This window comes from Ovis aries, chromosome 19 (genome assembly GCF_016772045.2).
Source record: "Ovis aries strain OAR_USU_Benz2616 breed Rambouillet chromosome 19, ARS-UI_Ramb_v3.0, whole genome shotgun sequence".
NCBI lineage: Eukaryota > Metazoa > Chordata > Mammalia > Artiodactyla > Bovidae > Ovis > Ovis aries.
In genome coordinates, this window is record NC_056072.1 from 57125006 (window position 1) to 57142116 (window position 17111).

The 17111-nt window shown below is 46.9% G+C and overlaps 1 protein-coding gene across 1 annotated transcript in view; it reads left to right on the plus strand.

The window, feature by feature from the left end:
• The first annotated feature begins 6118 nt into the window (after positions 1 to 6118).
• Positions 6119 to 17111, plus strand: part of MRPS25 (mitochondrial ribosomal protein S25) — a 58165-nt gene continuing 47172 nt past the window's right edge. Inside the window, exon 1 of the mRNA XM_015102172.3 lies at positions 6119 to 6384. Coding sequence (XP_014957658.2) covers positions 6251 to 6384 — 134 coding nt within the window. The 5' untranslated portion in view covers positions 6119 to 6250. The remainder of the gene's footprint in view (positions 6385 to 17111) is intronic.

Here is a 17111-nt window from a genome sequence, read left to right on the forward strand (position 1 = left end):
GCACACCAAGAATTACCAGATAACATCTGGTCATCTCCTTAATAATACCAGTCCTCTCCTTAATGACTTCTGAGTACAAGAAAACAGCCCTAGCTCCTGTGTTCCCCGTGTGGTTACGGCCTCGAGACAAAACCAGGAGTCTTCCCAGGGGATAAATACGGGTTCCAGGTCTGCCCTTATGTTCAGTGATTCCTGCAGTGTTGATTAAATGAACTGTCTTACACAGGTGTCGTGCCCAAAGGTAGCAGAACTGGGCAATGGGAAAAGAGGAAGCTGCTGAGTGGGTCTTCGATGTTGCCATCACTTGGACCTTTGAGACCTCCCAGGACTAACCCAGGAGGAGGTGATGTTTAGGAGAGTGTAGGGTGCCCCTCAGGCTGCCTCTCGCATGCTAGTCCACACGCAGCCTCCAGCCGTGCATCTCGTGTTCCAGCTTCGGCTCCAGTGGCTTCTGCTGCAGGTAAGCAGATCTTGGCTGTCACTCTGCGTTCACCTCTGCAGGTTTCTAGGCGGTAGTCAGCCCTGCCAACTCAGTTCTCTGGGGTCCGAAGAGCCACTGACTTTCAGTTTGGCCAGCTTTCTCATGTAAGGACAGGAGTGACAACTATCAAACTTCATGTTTCCGAGCTGAAGCTGGAAGTCCTGAAGTCTTTTGGAAAACCATGCTAGGCTACTGAAGAGTTGAAGGCAGAAGAGCTTGTGACCTTAAAGTTCAGAAGACGTGCTTCCTGTGGATGGAATGTCCTCCCTAATGTTAGAAACCTGAGTGCCTGTACACAAAGCAGGCCAGGGATGCTTGGGTTTTGGAGACAGGCAGACCTAGGCTGGAATCCCAGGGGTGTAACCCGTGGCATGCTTAACCTCACCACACTCTCTTTGATCTGTAAACCGGAGTTGTTTGGAGGGTTAAATGAGGTATCCACACCCGATACTTGACATTCTGTCTGACCTATAGCAAGCATTAAATATTACCTGTTTGTTTTGTTTTTAAATTTCTATTTATTTAGCTGTGCTGGGTCTTAGCTGCAGCACATGGGATCCTCGATCTTCTTTGCAGCATGTCAGATCTTTAGTTGAAGCATGTGGGATCTAATTCCCGACTAGAGATTGAACCCAGACCCCTGCATTGGGAATGTGGGGTCCTAGGCACTGGACCACCAGGAAATTACCCTACAAGGGTTTTAGGAGCTCTGACCAGGAGCTGGGAACAAAGACCAAGTATATATATATTTTTTTATAACAGAGGTGGATTAAGAAACACTTACAAAGGTCACAGCCCAAGGACACTGATCCATTAAAATACTGAGATTTCACCATAAAATTATACAATGTTTCCCTTCCCCTACACCTTACCACCACACCAAAAGAACTCCAGTATAAGCATAGACTACAACTGAATGAGGAGCAAAACACACACTCTAGGGAAACCCAAAGTCACAAGAGACAAAAGCTAAGACGCTAGAGGAGTTGAAGCCTCTGGCCACCTACAGCTATAGCAAACAAAGAGCTCAAGTCCCAGCCAGAATAACACCCTTCATAACAGAGGCTTATTTACCTCAGTTCCTATTACCTAATACAGCCAATAATGTCTGACTGTCAACAAAAAATTTTAAGTGTGCTAAAAAAAGATAAGGAAAAAAAACCCCACTGTGATAAGACAAGTATATATCACAACCAGATTCAGATACTAGACAGATGTTAGAGTTACCAGATAGGAAAGTTAAGTGATTACTATGGTAAAGAGTTTAGTGATAAAAGTAAATAATATGCAAGATGAGATGAGTAATGGAAACAGAGATAAGGAAACTAAGAAAGATTGAAAGGAAACGCTAGAAATAAAAAAAACACTAACAAAGAATGCTTCTGATGGGCACATCAGTTGATTGGACACAGCCAAGGGAAGAGTCAGTTGACTGGACACAGCCAAGGGAAGAGTCAGTTGACTGGACACAGCCAAGGAAAGAATCAGTGAGTCTGGAGGTCAGTCATGGAGACTTCCTTTGTTGTTGTTCAGTTGCTATGTTGTGTGACTCTGCGACCCCATGGACTGCTGCGTGCCACGCTTCCCTGTCCTTCCCTATCTCCCGGAGCTTGCTCCAACTCATGTCCATTGAGATGGTGATGCCATCCAACCATCTCATCCTCTGTCACCCCCTTCTCCTGTCCTCAGTCTCTCCCAGGATCAGGGTCTTTCCCAGTAAGTCAGCTCTCTGCATCATGTGGCCAAAGTATTGGAGCTTTAGCTTTAGCATCAATCCTTCCAATGAATATTCAGGGTTGATTTCTACTGGAGAAAGGATAGGCTACCTGCTCCAGTATTCTTGGGCTTCCCTTGTGGCTTAGCTGGTAAAGAATCCTCCTGCAATGCGGGAGTCCTGGGTTCAATCTCTGGTTGGGAAGATCTACAGAAGGGAAAGGCTACCCACTCCAGTAGTCTGGCCTGGAGAATTCCAAGGACTGTATAGTCCACGGGGTCGCAAAGAGTCAGATACGACTGAGTGACTTTCTTTTTCACTTTTCCTTTAGGATTGACTGGTTTGATCTCCTTGCAGTCCAAGGGACTCTCAAGAGTCTTCTCCAGCACCACAATTCAAAAGCATCAATTCTTTGGTGCTCAGCCTTCTTATGGTACAACTCTCAGATCTGTACATGACTACTGGAAAAACCATAGCTTTGACTAGATGGACCTTTGTCAGCAAAGTGATGTCTCTGCTTTTTAAAACACTGTATAGGGTTTTCATAGCTTTTCTTCCAAGGAGCAAGTGTCTTTATATTTCATGACTGCAGTCACCATCCTCAGTGATTTTGGAGCCCAGGAAAATAAAATCTGTCACTCTTTCCACTTTTTTCCCATCTATTTGCCATGAAATGATAGGACCAGATGCCAGGATCATAGTTTTTTAATGTTGAGTTTTAAGCCAGCTTTTTCACTCTCCTCTTTCATCCTCATCAAGAGGCTTTTAGTTCCTCTTCACTTTCTACCATTGAAGTATCATCTGCATATCTGAGATTGTTGATATTTCTCCCGGCAATCTTGAGTCCAACTTGTGATTCATCCAGCCTGGCATTTTTCACATGACGTACTCTGCATATAAGTTAAACAAGCAAGTTGACTATATACAGCCTTGACATACTCCTTTCCCAGTTTTGAACCAGTTTGTTGTTTTTCTATGTCTGATTCTAACTGCTGTTTTTTATCCTGCATACAGGTTTCTCAGGAGACAGGTAAGGTGGTCTGGTATTCCCAGCTCTCTAAGAATTTTCTACAGTTTGTTATGATCCACACAGTCAAAGGCTTTAACATAGAAAATGAAGCAGAAGTAGAATTTTTTTTGGAATTTCCTTGCTTTTTCTATGATCCAGGGGATGCTGGCAATTTGATGTCTGGTTGCTTGGCCCTTTCTAAATCTAGCTTGTACATACGGAACTTCACAGTTCACATACTATTGAAGTCTAGCTTGGAGGATTTTGAGCATTACCTTGCTAGTATGTGAAATGAGCACACTCGTATGGTAGTTTGAGCATTCTTTGGCATGGCCTTTCTTTGGGATTGGCATGAAAACTGACCTTTTCCAGTCCTGTGGCCACTGCTGCGTTTTCCAAATTTACTGGCAGATTTCCCTACTGAACTTCCCTACTGAAATGCAAATGGGAAAACAACGACAACAATAACAAAAAACCCACAGAACATCCAAGAACGATGGGACACTTTCAGAATACCAGAAGGAGAAAAAAATCAGAATACCAGAAGGAGAAAAAAAATGAAAGAGTAAAAATATTTTAAGTAATAACAGCCAAGAATTTTCCAAAATGAATGGCAGTCACCAAACTACAGGTCCAGGAAAGCTCTGAGAACATCAAGCAGGATAAATACCAAAAATATACACTAGGTATATCTTTTTTTTTTTGCCTAGAAATTTTATTCTGGTGCACTTCACTGGATTGACAAGTACCTTAGATATTTAATTTTGCTATAAATACATACTGTGTGCAGGTTATATATATACATATATATGTATATATACATATATATATATAACCTGCATGTGTCTACACACACACACACACACACACACACAGGCCGTATACCTAAATTTGAATTCTTGTGTGGGTGATGACAAAGGTGACGATTGTCATAACCTATACACCTAGGTATATCTTATTCAAACTCTATAAATGAAAGGCATGAAGAAAATCTTGAAAGAAACTGCCGGGAGCCAGCGTGAGGAACTCCACCCTTGGCAAAGGTCATGAGGAAGGAGGCTCGGAATCATGCAAAGGCGAGATCGAGCCTCAGGAGAGCCCCTGTTCCCGAGCATCTACCCCCAAAACCAGACTGCCTACTTTACTGTTTTATGCTCTCACCTATACCTCTGACTTTATGGGGGGCTGACCCCCCACCACCTCTCTCGGAGAAGGAGTTAACTTGCAGCTCCAGTTAGTAAAAATTCCTGGGCGTGACAAGAGTGTTTCAACTTACAAACTCCTCTGAAGTTTCTCTAGCCTGCCTGAGCAGGTTCGTCTGGCCACATGTGATTGTTTACAGCCTCCCAACCGTGAGAGGCACAAGATGCTTTAAACTTTCTAAATACAGATTCTTTTGAGAAGTTAGAAAATTATTAGTAGAGTATAGTGGGTTGATTAGAAATTATATTGGTGAAGGGTTTTTCATTTGTTGAGCCAATATTTGCCGCTAAATCTCCATATTCCCTGCCCTTATAATGAATATAACTAGCATATAGGAGAAATAAGTATTAACCTTTAAGATTAATCATGTTAAACCTTAGGCTACGTAAATTCCTTTCTTGATTGTAACCCACTATACCCTCACCCTATAGGAATGCAACTTTATTTGGAGGGTGGCACCTGGTTTAAGAAAAAAATCACCCCTGGAAAAAATAAGTTTTCTGGTTGACTGACTGTTATCAGAAAGGGCCATAAAATGTCAGCAGGCCTCATGGTCAGAAGATGATGTAAAACCCCTAAAACCTTTTGTATAATTTTATATGAAGCACCTGATTTTGACAAGGGCCAGGTCTGCTGACCCCACGTGAACTCTGTATTCATCCCTATGTATAACAAAAAGTATATAAGCAACCTGAAAATAAAGAAATCGGATCAGTTTCTGGAAAGACTGATTCCCCCGTGTCGTTCTTTCTTTCCCCTTCTGGCTGAATTCCCATCTGGAGCATGGATACTCGATTGGTATTCCACGTAAACCAAGTTATTCAGCCTCCTTTTCTCCACTAACATGTCCTACTACACTATCCTTTTCTAATCTCTCTTTATATCTGTAATTAAATAAGTTTTTTCCTAGGACGCCGATTCCGTCTCCCCTTCGAATTACCCTGGATCCACCCGGGCTGGACCCCGGCAAGAAACCAGAATAAAAAACTGTCTTTCCTATAGTGGAAAAAAGACAGCTGCCTGCTATTTAGAAACCATGCAAGAGAGTGGAGTGAAACATTTAAAGTGTTGAAAGTTGCCCCCCACTCCCAACCTGTATTTCTGTATCTGGCAAAACTGTCCTTCAAAAGTAAAGAACTGACATATTCGGATCAATAAGAGTACTTCAGAAAGAGTACTTCTCAGCCACCTTTTGCTTTTCAAGGAATAGAGATCCAGAGCTCTTAAGTGATGGAACCAGGAAGTGGATACATACTCAATTCCTTCCCCCCCCCACCCTTTTGCAAGTCAGTGTTTTGTTTTCTGTTTGTTTGTTTTTAAGTCAGTGTTAGACATGGCGCAGGTCTTACCCTTCACCGTAAAGCCGGAGTCGAGTGAGGAAAACTGAGACACACGAGGTTGAACAGAAAGTTATTGGGCGCCTTGGTATTCAAACTCAGCTTTGCCGAATTACTTCCTCCTATTAAGTTTGCTGTCCGAATGACCGAGTTTGAGTCTACATAAAATGTTTTCCCTGGGCGGAGGGGAGAAGGACCGAGTCGCAGAGCGTGAAAACCTCAACGTTCCACGAGGTCGGAGGCTGTAGCCAGAGCCGCTGTCTCCTCGCCCACGCCGCCGCCAACTGAGGAGAGCCCCGCCAGCCAGGACTACAAGTCCCAAGCTGCTCCGCGGCGCGCGTGCTGCCCGCCGGGAGCGACCCTCCGTCTCCCGTGAGTCTGCGCGGGAAGTGGAAGCCGGCGCCGAGGCGAGGCGGCCGGCGGGAAGCGGGGGAGCTGTTGCCCGTGCTCGCTGCTCCGCGCTGCTGGACTCGTGGCCGGCAGTCCGGTCCCCACTCGCCGCCGCCATGCCCATGAAGGGCCGCTTCCCGATCCGCCGCACCCTGCAGTACCTCAGCCAGGGGGACGTGGTGTTCAAGGACTCGGTGAAGGTTATGACGGTGAACTACAACACGCACGGGGAGCTGGGCGAAGGCGCCAGGTCAGTCCGAGCCGCCGGCTCCCACCAGTCGCCTGCGAGCCCGCTGGAGACCTGGCGCCACTGTCCCCGCCCCACTGCGCGGACCGGCAGCTGCCCCAGGTCCCGCAGCAGAAGGGGACCCTGGGCCGGGCTGGGAGAGGGGCGGAGTGGATGGAGCCCAGCCGGGGCCACCGAGCCGCTGGCGTCCCGGCTCTCCTTGCACTCGCGGGCTCCGGGCGAGTTGTTTTTCCTCAGTGTCCCGACTGGGGGGACACCTGTGTCCCAGGGCTGAGGTGGCGGTGCGCTGGGAGAGGTTACCGCCGCTGGCCTTGGTGGAGCCGGCGTGCAGCGCGGTGTCTGAACGCTCCGCGTGCGGTTCACCGCAGTGTTCCTCTCGGCTCAGGGATGAGGGAGCGCGAGACGGTAAGGGACCGGCTCGGCCAGGCACACCCTCCTGAAGGCTGGTGAGGGGCAGCTCCGAAAGTGCTTCCTTCTCCAAGGACTCATCACCGTTGGTTTTTTTGGGGGCTGTGCTGTCTTCAGTTGCCGCGGGCGGCGGGGGGCGGGGGAGGAGCTTTCTTGTGTTACCCGAGCAGGGGCTACTCTTTGCGCTGGCTTCTCTGGTTGGGGACCACCGGCTGTGCGCGCCCGGGCTTAGACGCGCTGCAGCGTGTGGGATCTTTGTTCCCGACCAGGGATGGCGCCCGCGCCCCTTGCTCCACCACTGGACCACCAGGAACGTCCGGACTCATCACCCTTTAAATGAAGGGACTGTCCGTGTCAGCTCTGCAGCCTCCCGTTACCCACTTCGCCCCTGCACCCCCAGCTCCTTGATGCTCTTCAGCCCGCAGCAGAGTCGGGATTCATTGGAAGGAAAGCTTGCAAATGAAAGGTTTGAACTGGACCTTGAGGCAGCGACAGTGCCCTGGGCTTCTCAGGTGTTAGATATAAATTTACCGAGTGCCTGTTCATGCCGCCCCGCGATGTGCTGGAAATGTAATTCCTGTTTTTTCAGAAACTTTGGGCCTGGGTGTGTGGGATGGAATAGAGTGTGACTGGAGAGCAGCTCCCTGTCGAGGGTGGTCCCCCCCCACCCACTCCGGGAGGTTCTTCAGTGCAGGGCTGTTCAGGAGAGCCAGAAGCTACCCCCTAGCTGCGTTTGCCCCCTAGGAACTTGGACCTGCTTGTGTGGGGTCAGCTGGTATGAGGACTTCCTGGAAGACTCGGTCATAGGGCTGAATGGGCTCCAGGTCTCCTGCATAACTGACTTTGAATCCTTCCATCCACACCAGGAGTCCCAGGGCAGAGGCCAGACAGGTACAGTGAAGGCGGGACACAGTGTGGATGGACCTGTACTAAAATGAAATACTGCCCTGTCCCAGGGGGTCACTGACTGCTTGAACACATGTTGGCTAGGTGGGCTCCATGGAGAATCCCTGACTTGTCAACAAGCCTGAAATTCAGCTTTCTGTGTAAGTCTCTGGTGTTTTAAATGGTCAGCTGGGGACTTCTGGGACTTCCTTAGTAGTCCAGTGGCTAAAACTGAGTACTCCCAATGAAGGGGGCCCAGAGTTCAATCCTTGGCCAGGGAACTAGATCCCGCTTGCTGCAGCTAAGACCCAGGGCAGCCAAATAAATAAATATGTGTATTTTTTTAAAAGACCAGTCAGTCAGAATAGACCTGCGCATACTTGCATGCTCAAATATTTTAATACCCATTAGGTAAATAGGAGCCAAACAGCCTGTGTTCCTAGTGATAAAGGCTTGCCTTGTCTCACTGGTATTGAGGTTTTAGCCTGGCAGACTTGCTCTTTGTAGCCCCACTGGCCTTTGCCCTAGGCACTTCAGCTGTCCCTCCGTTCCAAGTGCCAGTGGCTGGCACAGCGCCCCCCGGGGCTAGTGAGTCTCAGGCTGTGCGCTGGGTGTGTGGGGAGCCTCCTTTGCTCAGTGTCTGAGCTGAGTTCCGCCTCACCTCTGCCAGGTGTTCTTGCCCTTACGATGCAGCGGGAGTAGTAACAGCTGCTGGCATTTATCAGGTTCTGTGTTCAGCCCTGTGCTGCAGGGTCCAGGTGAATTTGATAATGACTGGAGCCCAATGCTCACGGCCCTGAGTCTGTGGCTTACTGGTCATGTGACCAAGGACATTTTACTTTTCGGAGTTGTTTTTTTTTTTTAAACATTTGTTTCTTTGGCTACACTGGATCTTAGTGGCTGTATGCAGGATCTTCGATCTTTGTTGTGGCATGCGGGATCTTTAGTTGGGGCGTGTGAACTTCCTGGTGGTCCAGTGGCTAAGACTCGGTGCTTCCAATGCAGGGTGCCTGGGTTGGATCCCTGACATGTTTTCTTAATGTAAAAACCCCACCCTCTGGGGTTGCTGCCAGCGTTCGAGTATAAGTGCCAGGTGCGAACTGAAGGTACCTTTTGTTATTAACCTCCCCCCATGCTCCAGCAGAGAAGGTGATGGCACCCCACTCCAGTGCTCTTGCCTGGAAAATCCCATGGACGGAGGAGCCTGGTGGGCTGCCGTCTATGGGGTCACACAGAGTTGGACACGACTGAAGCGACTTAGCAGCAGCAGCATGCTCCAGCAGGAACCGTTACATAGCCCTGTTGAATGTTGTCCTACTAGTTGTAGGTGCGAGAAGCTCCTGCACAGGTTTGCCCTGAGTTTTTTGTAAACAGTTTTGGTGTGTGGCCATCCTCTGCTGTGGGGTGGGAATTGAGGTGAGGGGTCCTGAGTCCGGGAAAGTCCAGTCCTGTGAGCTGTGGTGCTCTCCAAAGCTTATTATGCTGGTTAGCACTCTGCTTCCACCTCCTCCCAGAGGCAGCTGCTTTTCAACTCTTAACCATTTGATTAGCGAAGTGTTTTCCGCCATATAAATGCCATAGTTAGCTCCTCCTTGCTTTCTTAGCTTTCGGCTTTATCGATTGACTTGCTACTTTAGAAGGCAAGGATTTAGCTCCCCCTGCAGCACTGCCATTCCCCACCCCAGCACGTGCATGTTGAGTGTGAGTTGGAAAAGACAGAGTGCTTCAGAAAGGAGTTTATGAAGAACAAAGAGCAGAGATAATGAGGACACTGCAGGCACAGAGGGCCGACCCCTGACCAACCAGGGCGAGCCAGTGCAGGGTTAGAAGCCAGTGCAGGGTTAGAAGCCAGTTTTTATAGTCTCAAGACAAAGAAGATTCCTGCTGGAAGGGTGACATTAGGTGGCTGGTTAGGCTGGGTATTTGTATCTAATGTGGGATTAGGGAGCTGGCTGGTTTAGATGGGTTGGGTGCTTATGGCAACGGTCACTATGGGCTAAGTCAGGTCCGGAGATGGCCAGGGTCGCGTCTGTGGCCTTGCTATGGGACTGCACAGTGCACACTACTCGACAGCTCCCTCCGCCTCCCAACAGTCACTGAAGAATTCCGAGTGGATCAGTATTCACTGTTACGTTACTGTGACTGAACACTAGACACAGTCGAGTCAGAGTCTGGTGATTGTTTTTTATTTTTCTTTTGCAGTTTCTTGTTTCCCTAGCTTTATTAATTGTCGTTGCTTTTGTTTTAACTTTGGATTCTGCACCGGTTTTGGACGTCTGCCCAAGCAGATGTCAGACAGTCAGGCTCTCTGTTGCTCCTGTCCTTTTCTTGAGCGTAGACTACAAGCTCCTGTATGGGCTGCTTGCCCTGCCTCCACCGTGTTCACATACACGCTGAGGCGCAGAGCAGTGACTTGCCCGGGCCGGACGGCTGGGGCGTGGGAAAGCCAGGCAGGCGCTCTTCTCCTGTGTGCGGCTCACACCGGTCCATGCTCTGGTGTGGGGCAGGGCGGCAGCAGGAAGCCGAGGGTGCATTGAAATTCGGGTCATGTGGGTTGCCTTGAATCAAGGGATGATTTGCAAAGGTGTGGCAAGAGTGGGAAAAGAAGCCACAAGGGATGATACGGACCAGGGTTCTTGACTTTCCCCAAGCCATAGAAGTTGACTAGAGGCCTGACAAGAGATTCAGGCAAGGCTTTCCTGGGGCTCTTGTTCCGGCTGCAGGATGGAGCAAAATCAAGTCACAGGTTCCCCTGAGCTGTTTCCCTCTGTGGGGTGACGGTGGTGGTGTGTCCAGGGAGGACTGTTTGGGGACTAGACAGGGGAAGAACCAGGCTGCCTCTGGCTTAACTGTTGATGAGAGCTGGGGTCATGCTGCTCCTGCCAAGGAGCCGTTCTGCTCGGATGTGTATTTGTGTCAGCCCCAGGGATGAAGCCTCTAACGTGCTTTCCTGTGTTTATTTTTGCTGAATTTTATTGGAGTGTAGTGCGGTGCCGCATGGTGAGTCCGTCGGGCGTGTGGACTCATGTATACCCTCCGTCTTAAGCCTCGCACCCAGCCCCGCATCCCACCCCTAGGTCACCCCAGCGCTCAGGGCTGAGCCCCTGTGTTACGCAGCAGCTTCCTGCTCGTCATGTTTCACCCGTGGCAGGTGTATAAGGTCAGCGCTAGTCCTGCAGTTTGCCGCATCTCCTTCTCAGCGTGTGTCCACAAGTCCGCTCTCTACGTCTGAGCCTATATTCCGGCCCTGCAGTAGGTTCGTCAGTCCCATTTTTGTAGATTCCAAATATATACATTAATATATGCTATTTCTAACCTCACTCTGTGGAACGGGCTCTGGGTTAAACATTATTTCAGCTGACTCAAATTTGCTACTTTTTATGGCTGAGTACTGTTACCATGTATAAATGTACCGCTTGTCTTTATCCATTCATCCCTCGTGGACATCCAGGTTGCTTCCATGTTCTGCTGCTGCTGCTAAGTCGCTTCAGTCGTGTCCGACTCTGTGCGACCCCATAGACGGCAGCCCACCAGGCTCCCCCGTCCCTGGGATTCTCCAGGCAAGAACACTGGAGTGGGTTGCCATTTCCTTCTCCAGTGCATGAAAGTGAAAAGTGAAAGTGAAGTCGCTCAGCCATGTCCGACTCTTAGCGACCCCATGGACTGCAGCCCACCAGGCTCCTGCGTCCATGGGATTTTCCAGGCAAGAGTACTGGAGTGGGGAGCCATTGTAAATAGTGCTGCAGTGAACATGGGGGTACCTGTGTCTTTTTTTAGAATTTATTTTATATTTTTGGCCACATGGAGTCTTTGTTGTGGTGTGTGGGCTTCATCCAGTTGGCAGTGAGTGGGGCCAGTCTTTGTTGAGCTGCGTGGACTTGTCATTTTGGTGGCGTCTCTTGTGGGGCAGAGGCTCCAGGCACACAGGCTCAGCAGCTGCGGCTCACCGCTCTAGAGCCAGAGCTCGGTGGTGGTGGCTCATGGGCCTCGTTGCTCCAAATCATGTGGGCTCTTCCCCAGCCAGGGATCAAACCTGTGTCGCCTGCATTGGCAGGCGGTTTCTTATCCCCTGTACCACCAGGAAAGTTCCACGTGTGTCTTTTTGAATTATGTTTTTGGCAGGGTATGTGCCAAGTAGTGGGATTGCTGAAACATATGGTAGTCTTATTTCTGTTGTCTTAAGACATCTCCTTAGACACTAATGATGTCGTTAGACACTGATGAAATCACTGCAGATGGTGACTACAGCCATGAATTTAAAGGTGCTTGCTCCTTGGAAGAAAAGTTATGACCAGCCTAGACAACATATTAAAAAGCAGAGACATTATTTGCCAACAAAGGTCCATCTAATCAAGGCTATGGTTTTCCAGTAGTCATGTATGGATGGGAGAGTTGGACCATAAAGAAAGCTGAGTGCCAAAGAATTGATGCTTTTGAACTGTGGTGTTGGAGAAGACTCTTGAGAGTCCCTTGGACTGCAAGGAGGTCCAACCAGTCCATCCTAAAGGAGATCAGTCCTGGGTGTTCATTGGAAGGACTGATGCTGAAGCTGAAACTCCAATACTTTGCCCACCTGATGTGAAGAGCTGACTCATTTGAAAAGACCCTGATGCTGGGAAAGATTAAGGGCAGGAGGAGAAGGTGACGACAGAGGGTGAGATGGTTGGAAGGCATCACCAACTCAATAGACATGAGTTTGAGCAAGCTCCGAGAGTTGGTGATGGACAGGGAGGCCTGGCGTGCTGCAGTCCATGGGGTCGCAAAGAGTCCGACACGACTGAGCAACTGAACTGAAGGCATCGTCATACTCTTCACAGTGGCTGTACCGGTTTATATTCCCACCAACAGTGTAAGAGGGTACCCTTTTCTCCACTCTTAGCATTTATTGTTTGTAGACTTTTTTGAAGATGGCCGTTCTGACCTGTGTGATTTGAAGATGGGCGTTCTGACCTGTGTGAGGTGATATACTTCGTTATAGTTTTGATTTGTATTTCTCTAATGATGAGTGGTGTTGAGCATCTTTTCATGTGTTTGATTATGATCTGTATGTCTTTTTTGGAGAGAAGTCTACATAAAGGTCTTCCAGCCATTATTTAATTGAATTGTTTGTGTTTTTTTGACATTGTGCTCTGTGAGCTGTTTGTATATTTTGAAAATTAACTTTTGTCACCTGCTTTGCAAATATTGTCTCACATTCTGCGGGTTGTCTTTTTGTTTTGTTTGTGGTTTCTTTTGCTTTGCAAAAGCTTTTACATTTAATTAGGTTCCGATTGTTTTTATATTCGTTATTTTAGAAGGTGGGTCAAAATATTTTTATTTCCATTTTTAAAATAATTTTTCTTTGCATTTTAAAATTTTAATTTTAATTGGAGTATAGTTGTGTCACGATGTTGTGTTGGGTTCTGCACACCATGAGTCACCCGTAAGTGTGTGTGTCTATATCTATCTATCCCCTGCCTCTTGAACCCCCCTGTCACCCCCATCCCACCCTCCAGGTCCCCAGAGGCACCCAGCCGAGTTCCCCGTGCTACACAGCAGCTTCACACTGCTCTTCACATGATGGCATGTGTCCCTCTGCATCTTCCAGTTCGTCCCATCCTTTCCCTGCTGTGTCCGCAAGTCTCTTCTCCAAGTCTGCGTCCATGTTCCTGCTCTGCAGATGGGTTCAGCAGGACCCTTTTTCTGGATTCCATATATATGCGTTAATATATGATATTTGTTTTTCTCTTTCTGACTTACTTCACTCTGCATAAGAGGCTCTAGGTTCACCCACCTCCCTGAACCTAACTCAGCCTCTGTCCTTTTTATGGCTGAGTAATATTCCATTGTATTTATGTACCACGACTTCTTTATCTGTTCATCTGTCCACAGACATCTAAGTTGCTTACGTGTCCTTGCTGTCACAAATAGTGCTGCAGTGAACGTCGGGGTACATGTGCTGTTTAAAGTATGGTTTTCTCAAGGTAGATGCCCAGTAGTGAGACTGCTGGGGATAGTATTTTTTTTTTTAAATTGGAGGATAATTGCTTTACAATACATGAATCAGCCATAGGTATGCATACGTGCCCTCGCTCTCGAACCTCCTTGGCACCTCGCACGCCATCCCACCCGTCTAGGTTGTCAGAAAACAGCAGGCTGGTTTCCACGGCTCATGTAGCAAATCCCCATGGCTATGTATTTTGCTCACGTATTTCAGTTCTGCTCTTTCAGTTCAGCCCAGCCTCTCCTTTCCCCACTGTGTCCAGAAGATTGTGCTCTATGTCTGCATCTGTGTTACTGACCTGCTAACGGGTTCATATCTACCATTTAAAGAATCCATGCGTGTGCATAAAGATATCTGTTTTCTGACATCGCTTTGTTTAACAGGCTTCAGGATCATCTACCTCACTAGATCTGACTCTTATTCCTTCCTTCGCATGGCTGAGTACTATTCCGCAGTATATATGTACCACCCACTCAATGGACACGAGTTTGAGCAAGGTCCAGGAAGTTGGTGATGGACAGGGAAGCCTGCGTGCTGTAGTTCATGGGGTCACAAAGAGTCGGACATGACTGAGCAACTGAACTGATGTGTGTACCACAACGTCTTTATCCATTCATCTGTGGATGAGCATCTAGGTTGCTTCCACGTCCTGGCTATCGGAAATACTGCTGCAGTGAACTTTGGGGATACACGTGTCTTTTTGAATTACGGTTTTCTCAGGGTCTGTGCCCTATAATGGGATTGTGTATAACATAGTAGTCTATCCCTACTTTTTAAAGGAATATCCATACTTTTGTCCATAGTGGCTGTATTAGTTAGCACTCCCACCAACAGTGCAAGAGGGTTCCCTTTTCTCCACACCCTCTCCAGCATTTATCCTTTGTAGAATTTGTGATGATGGCCGTTCTGACTTTGTGAGATGATATCTCATTGAAGTTTTCGTTTGAGTTTCTGTAATAGTGAGCGATGCTGAGCATCTTTTCTTGTGTTTGTTGCCCATCTGTATGTTTTCTTTGAAGAGTCCTCTGTTGATGTCTGCCCATTTTTTGATTGGATGTCTTTTTTGAAATTGAGCTCCTTGAGCTGTTTGTATTAATATATCCTGAAGATAAATAATCCTTTCTCAGTTACTGAATTTGCAAATATTGTCTGCCATTCTGATGGCTGTCTTTTCATTTTGTTTATGGTTTCTTTTGCTCTGCAAAAGCTTTTAAGTTTAATTAGGTCCCATTTGTATATTTTTGGATTCATATTCATTATTTAGAAGGTGTATTCAAAAATTTTATTTTATTTTTATTTTTAATCGAGCTACCAGGGAAGCCCTAATAATTTTTTAGGGGTATTTAATGTTGATGTTTAGTTAGAGTATAAGTGCTCTCCAGTATTGTGTTGGTTTCTTCCATACCACAGTATGAACTAGGCATCAGTATACATGCATCCTCTTCCTGCTGAAACTCTGCCTGCCCTGCCCGCCTCATACCTGTCCAGTCTCTCTAGGGCGTCACAGAGCACCGGGCTGAGCTCCTTGTGTTATGCATCAGCTTCCCACTAGCTTGGTTGTCTACACATGGTTTTATATACATTTCTGTGCTGCTCTTTGAGTTTGTCCCACCCTTTCTTTCTCCAGCTGTGTCCACAAATCCATTCTTCACATCTGTGTCTGTATTCCTGCTCTGCAGATGGGTTCATCAGGACCATTTTTCTAGATTCGATGCATGTGTGTCAATATACAGCATTTCATTTTCTCTTTCTGACTTGCTTCACTCTGCAAAACAGGCTCTGGGGTCACCCACCTGACTAAAACTGATTCAAATCCATTCCATCTCATTGCTGAGTAATACTCCATTCTGTATGTTCAGCACGACTTCTCTATCCATTCATGTGTCAACAGACATCTAGGGTGCTTCCATGTCCTCAGCACTGTACATGGTGCTGCGGTGAGCACTGGGCACACGTGTCGTTTTGAATTACGGTTTTCAGACTGTACGCCCAGTAGTGGGATTACAGGGTCATACGGTATTTTTATCCCTAGGTTTTAGGGAATCTCCATACTGTTATCCTTAGTGACTGTTTCAGCCTACATTCCCATGAAGGGTGCAAGAGGGTTCCCGTCTCTCCACACTTTCTGCAGCTTTTATTGTTTGTAGAATTTTTGATGATGGCCAATCTAACCTTGTCAGGTGATACCTCATTGAAGTTTTCATTTGCATTTCTCTAATAATGGGCGATGCTGAGCATCACTCCATGTGTTTGTTGCCCATCAGTATATCTTCTTTGGGGGAATGTGTGTTTAGGTGTTCTGCTTGTTTTTTTTTTTTTTTTGAATGGAGTGGCTTTTTAAATTTTTTAAATTGAGCTCCATGAGCTGTTTGTATATTTTGAAGGTTAAGCCTGTCTCAGTTGCTTAGTTTTCAAAGATTGTCTCCTATTCTGAGGGTTGTCTTTTTGTTTTGTTTGTGATTTCCTTTGCTGAGCAAAAGCTTTTAAGATTAAATATGTCTGAATTGTTTACTTTTTAAGTATATTCATTATTTTAGAAGATGGATCAAAAATTATTTTTTCATAATTTTTTCTCATTTTTTGATTGGGGTATAATTGCTGTACATGTTGTGTTGGTTTCTGCCATGCAACAACATGAGTGAGCCCTAAATATACATAGATCGCCCCCCGTCTGAATCTCCCCGTCCCCACCAGCCTAGATCATGACAGCCCAGCAGGCTGAGCCTCCGGGGTTATTCAGTAACTTCCCCCTACCTATGGTCTTAACATGGTAGTGTCTATGTTTCCTTGCTAGTCTCGATGTTTCCCACCCTGTCCTTGCCCTGACGTGTCCAAAAGTCCATTCTCTACCTTTGGGTCTGTATTCCTGTCCTGTGTATAAGTTCATCAGAGCCGTTTTCGTAGACTCCATATATATGCGTTAATATGTTGTTTGTTTTTCTGACTTCACTTTGTATAACAGGCTCTAGGTTCACCTGCCTCCCTGGAACTGACTCGTTTTTCCCTTTATGACTGAGTGATATTCCGTGGTATATATGTAGCACATCTTCTTTATCCGTCCATTTGCCCAGAGGTAACTAGTTTGCTTCCATGTCCTGGCTATTATAAATAGTGCTGCAGTGAACATTGAGGTACATGTGTCTTTTGAAAAATGTTTTCTCAATTTTATGCTCAGTAGTTGTATTGTAGGCATCGTAGGTGAGTGATGTTGATCATCTTTCCATGTGTTGGTTGGTCATCTGTATGTCTTTGGAGAGCCGTTCATTAAACCTTCCCCCAACTTTGATTAGTTTGTCTTTTTTCTTGAAACCGAGCTCCATGAGCTGTTACTATGTTTTGGAGATTAATCCTGTGTCAGTTAGCTTTCAAGTATTGTCTCCTGTTCTGGGGGTGGTCTTTTTGTTTGTGCTTTCCATTGCTGTGCAAGAGCTTTTAAGTTTAATTAGGTCCCATT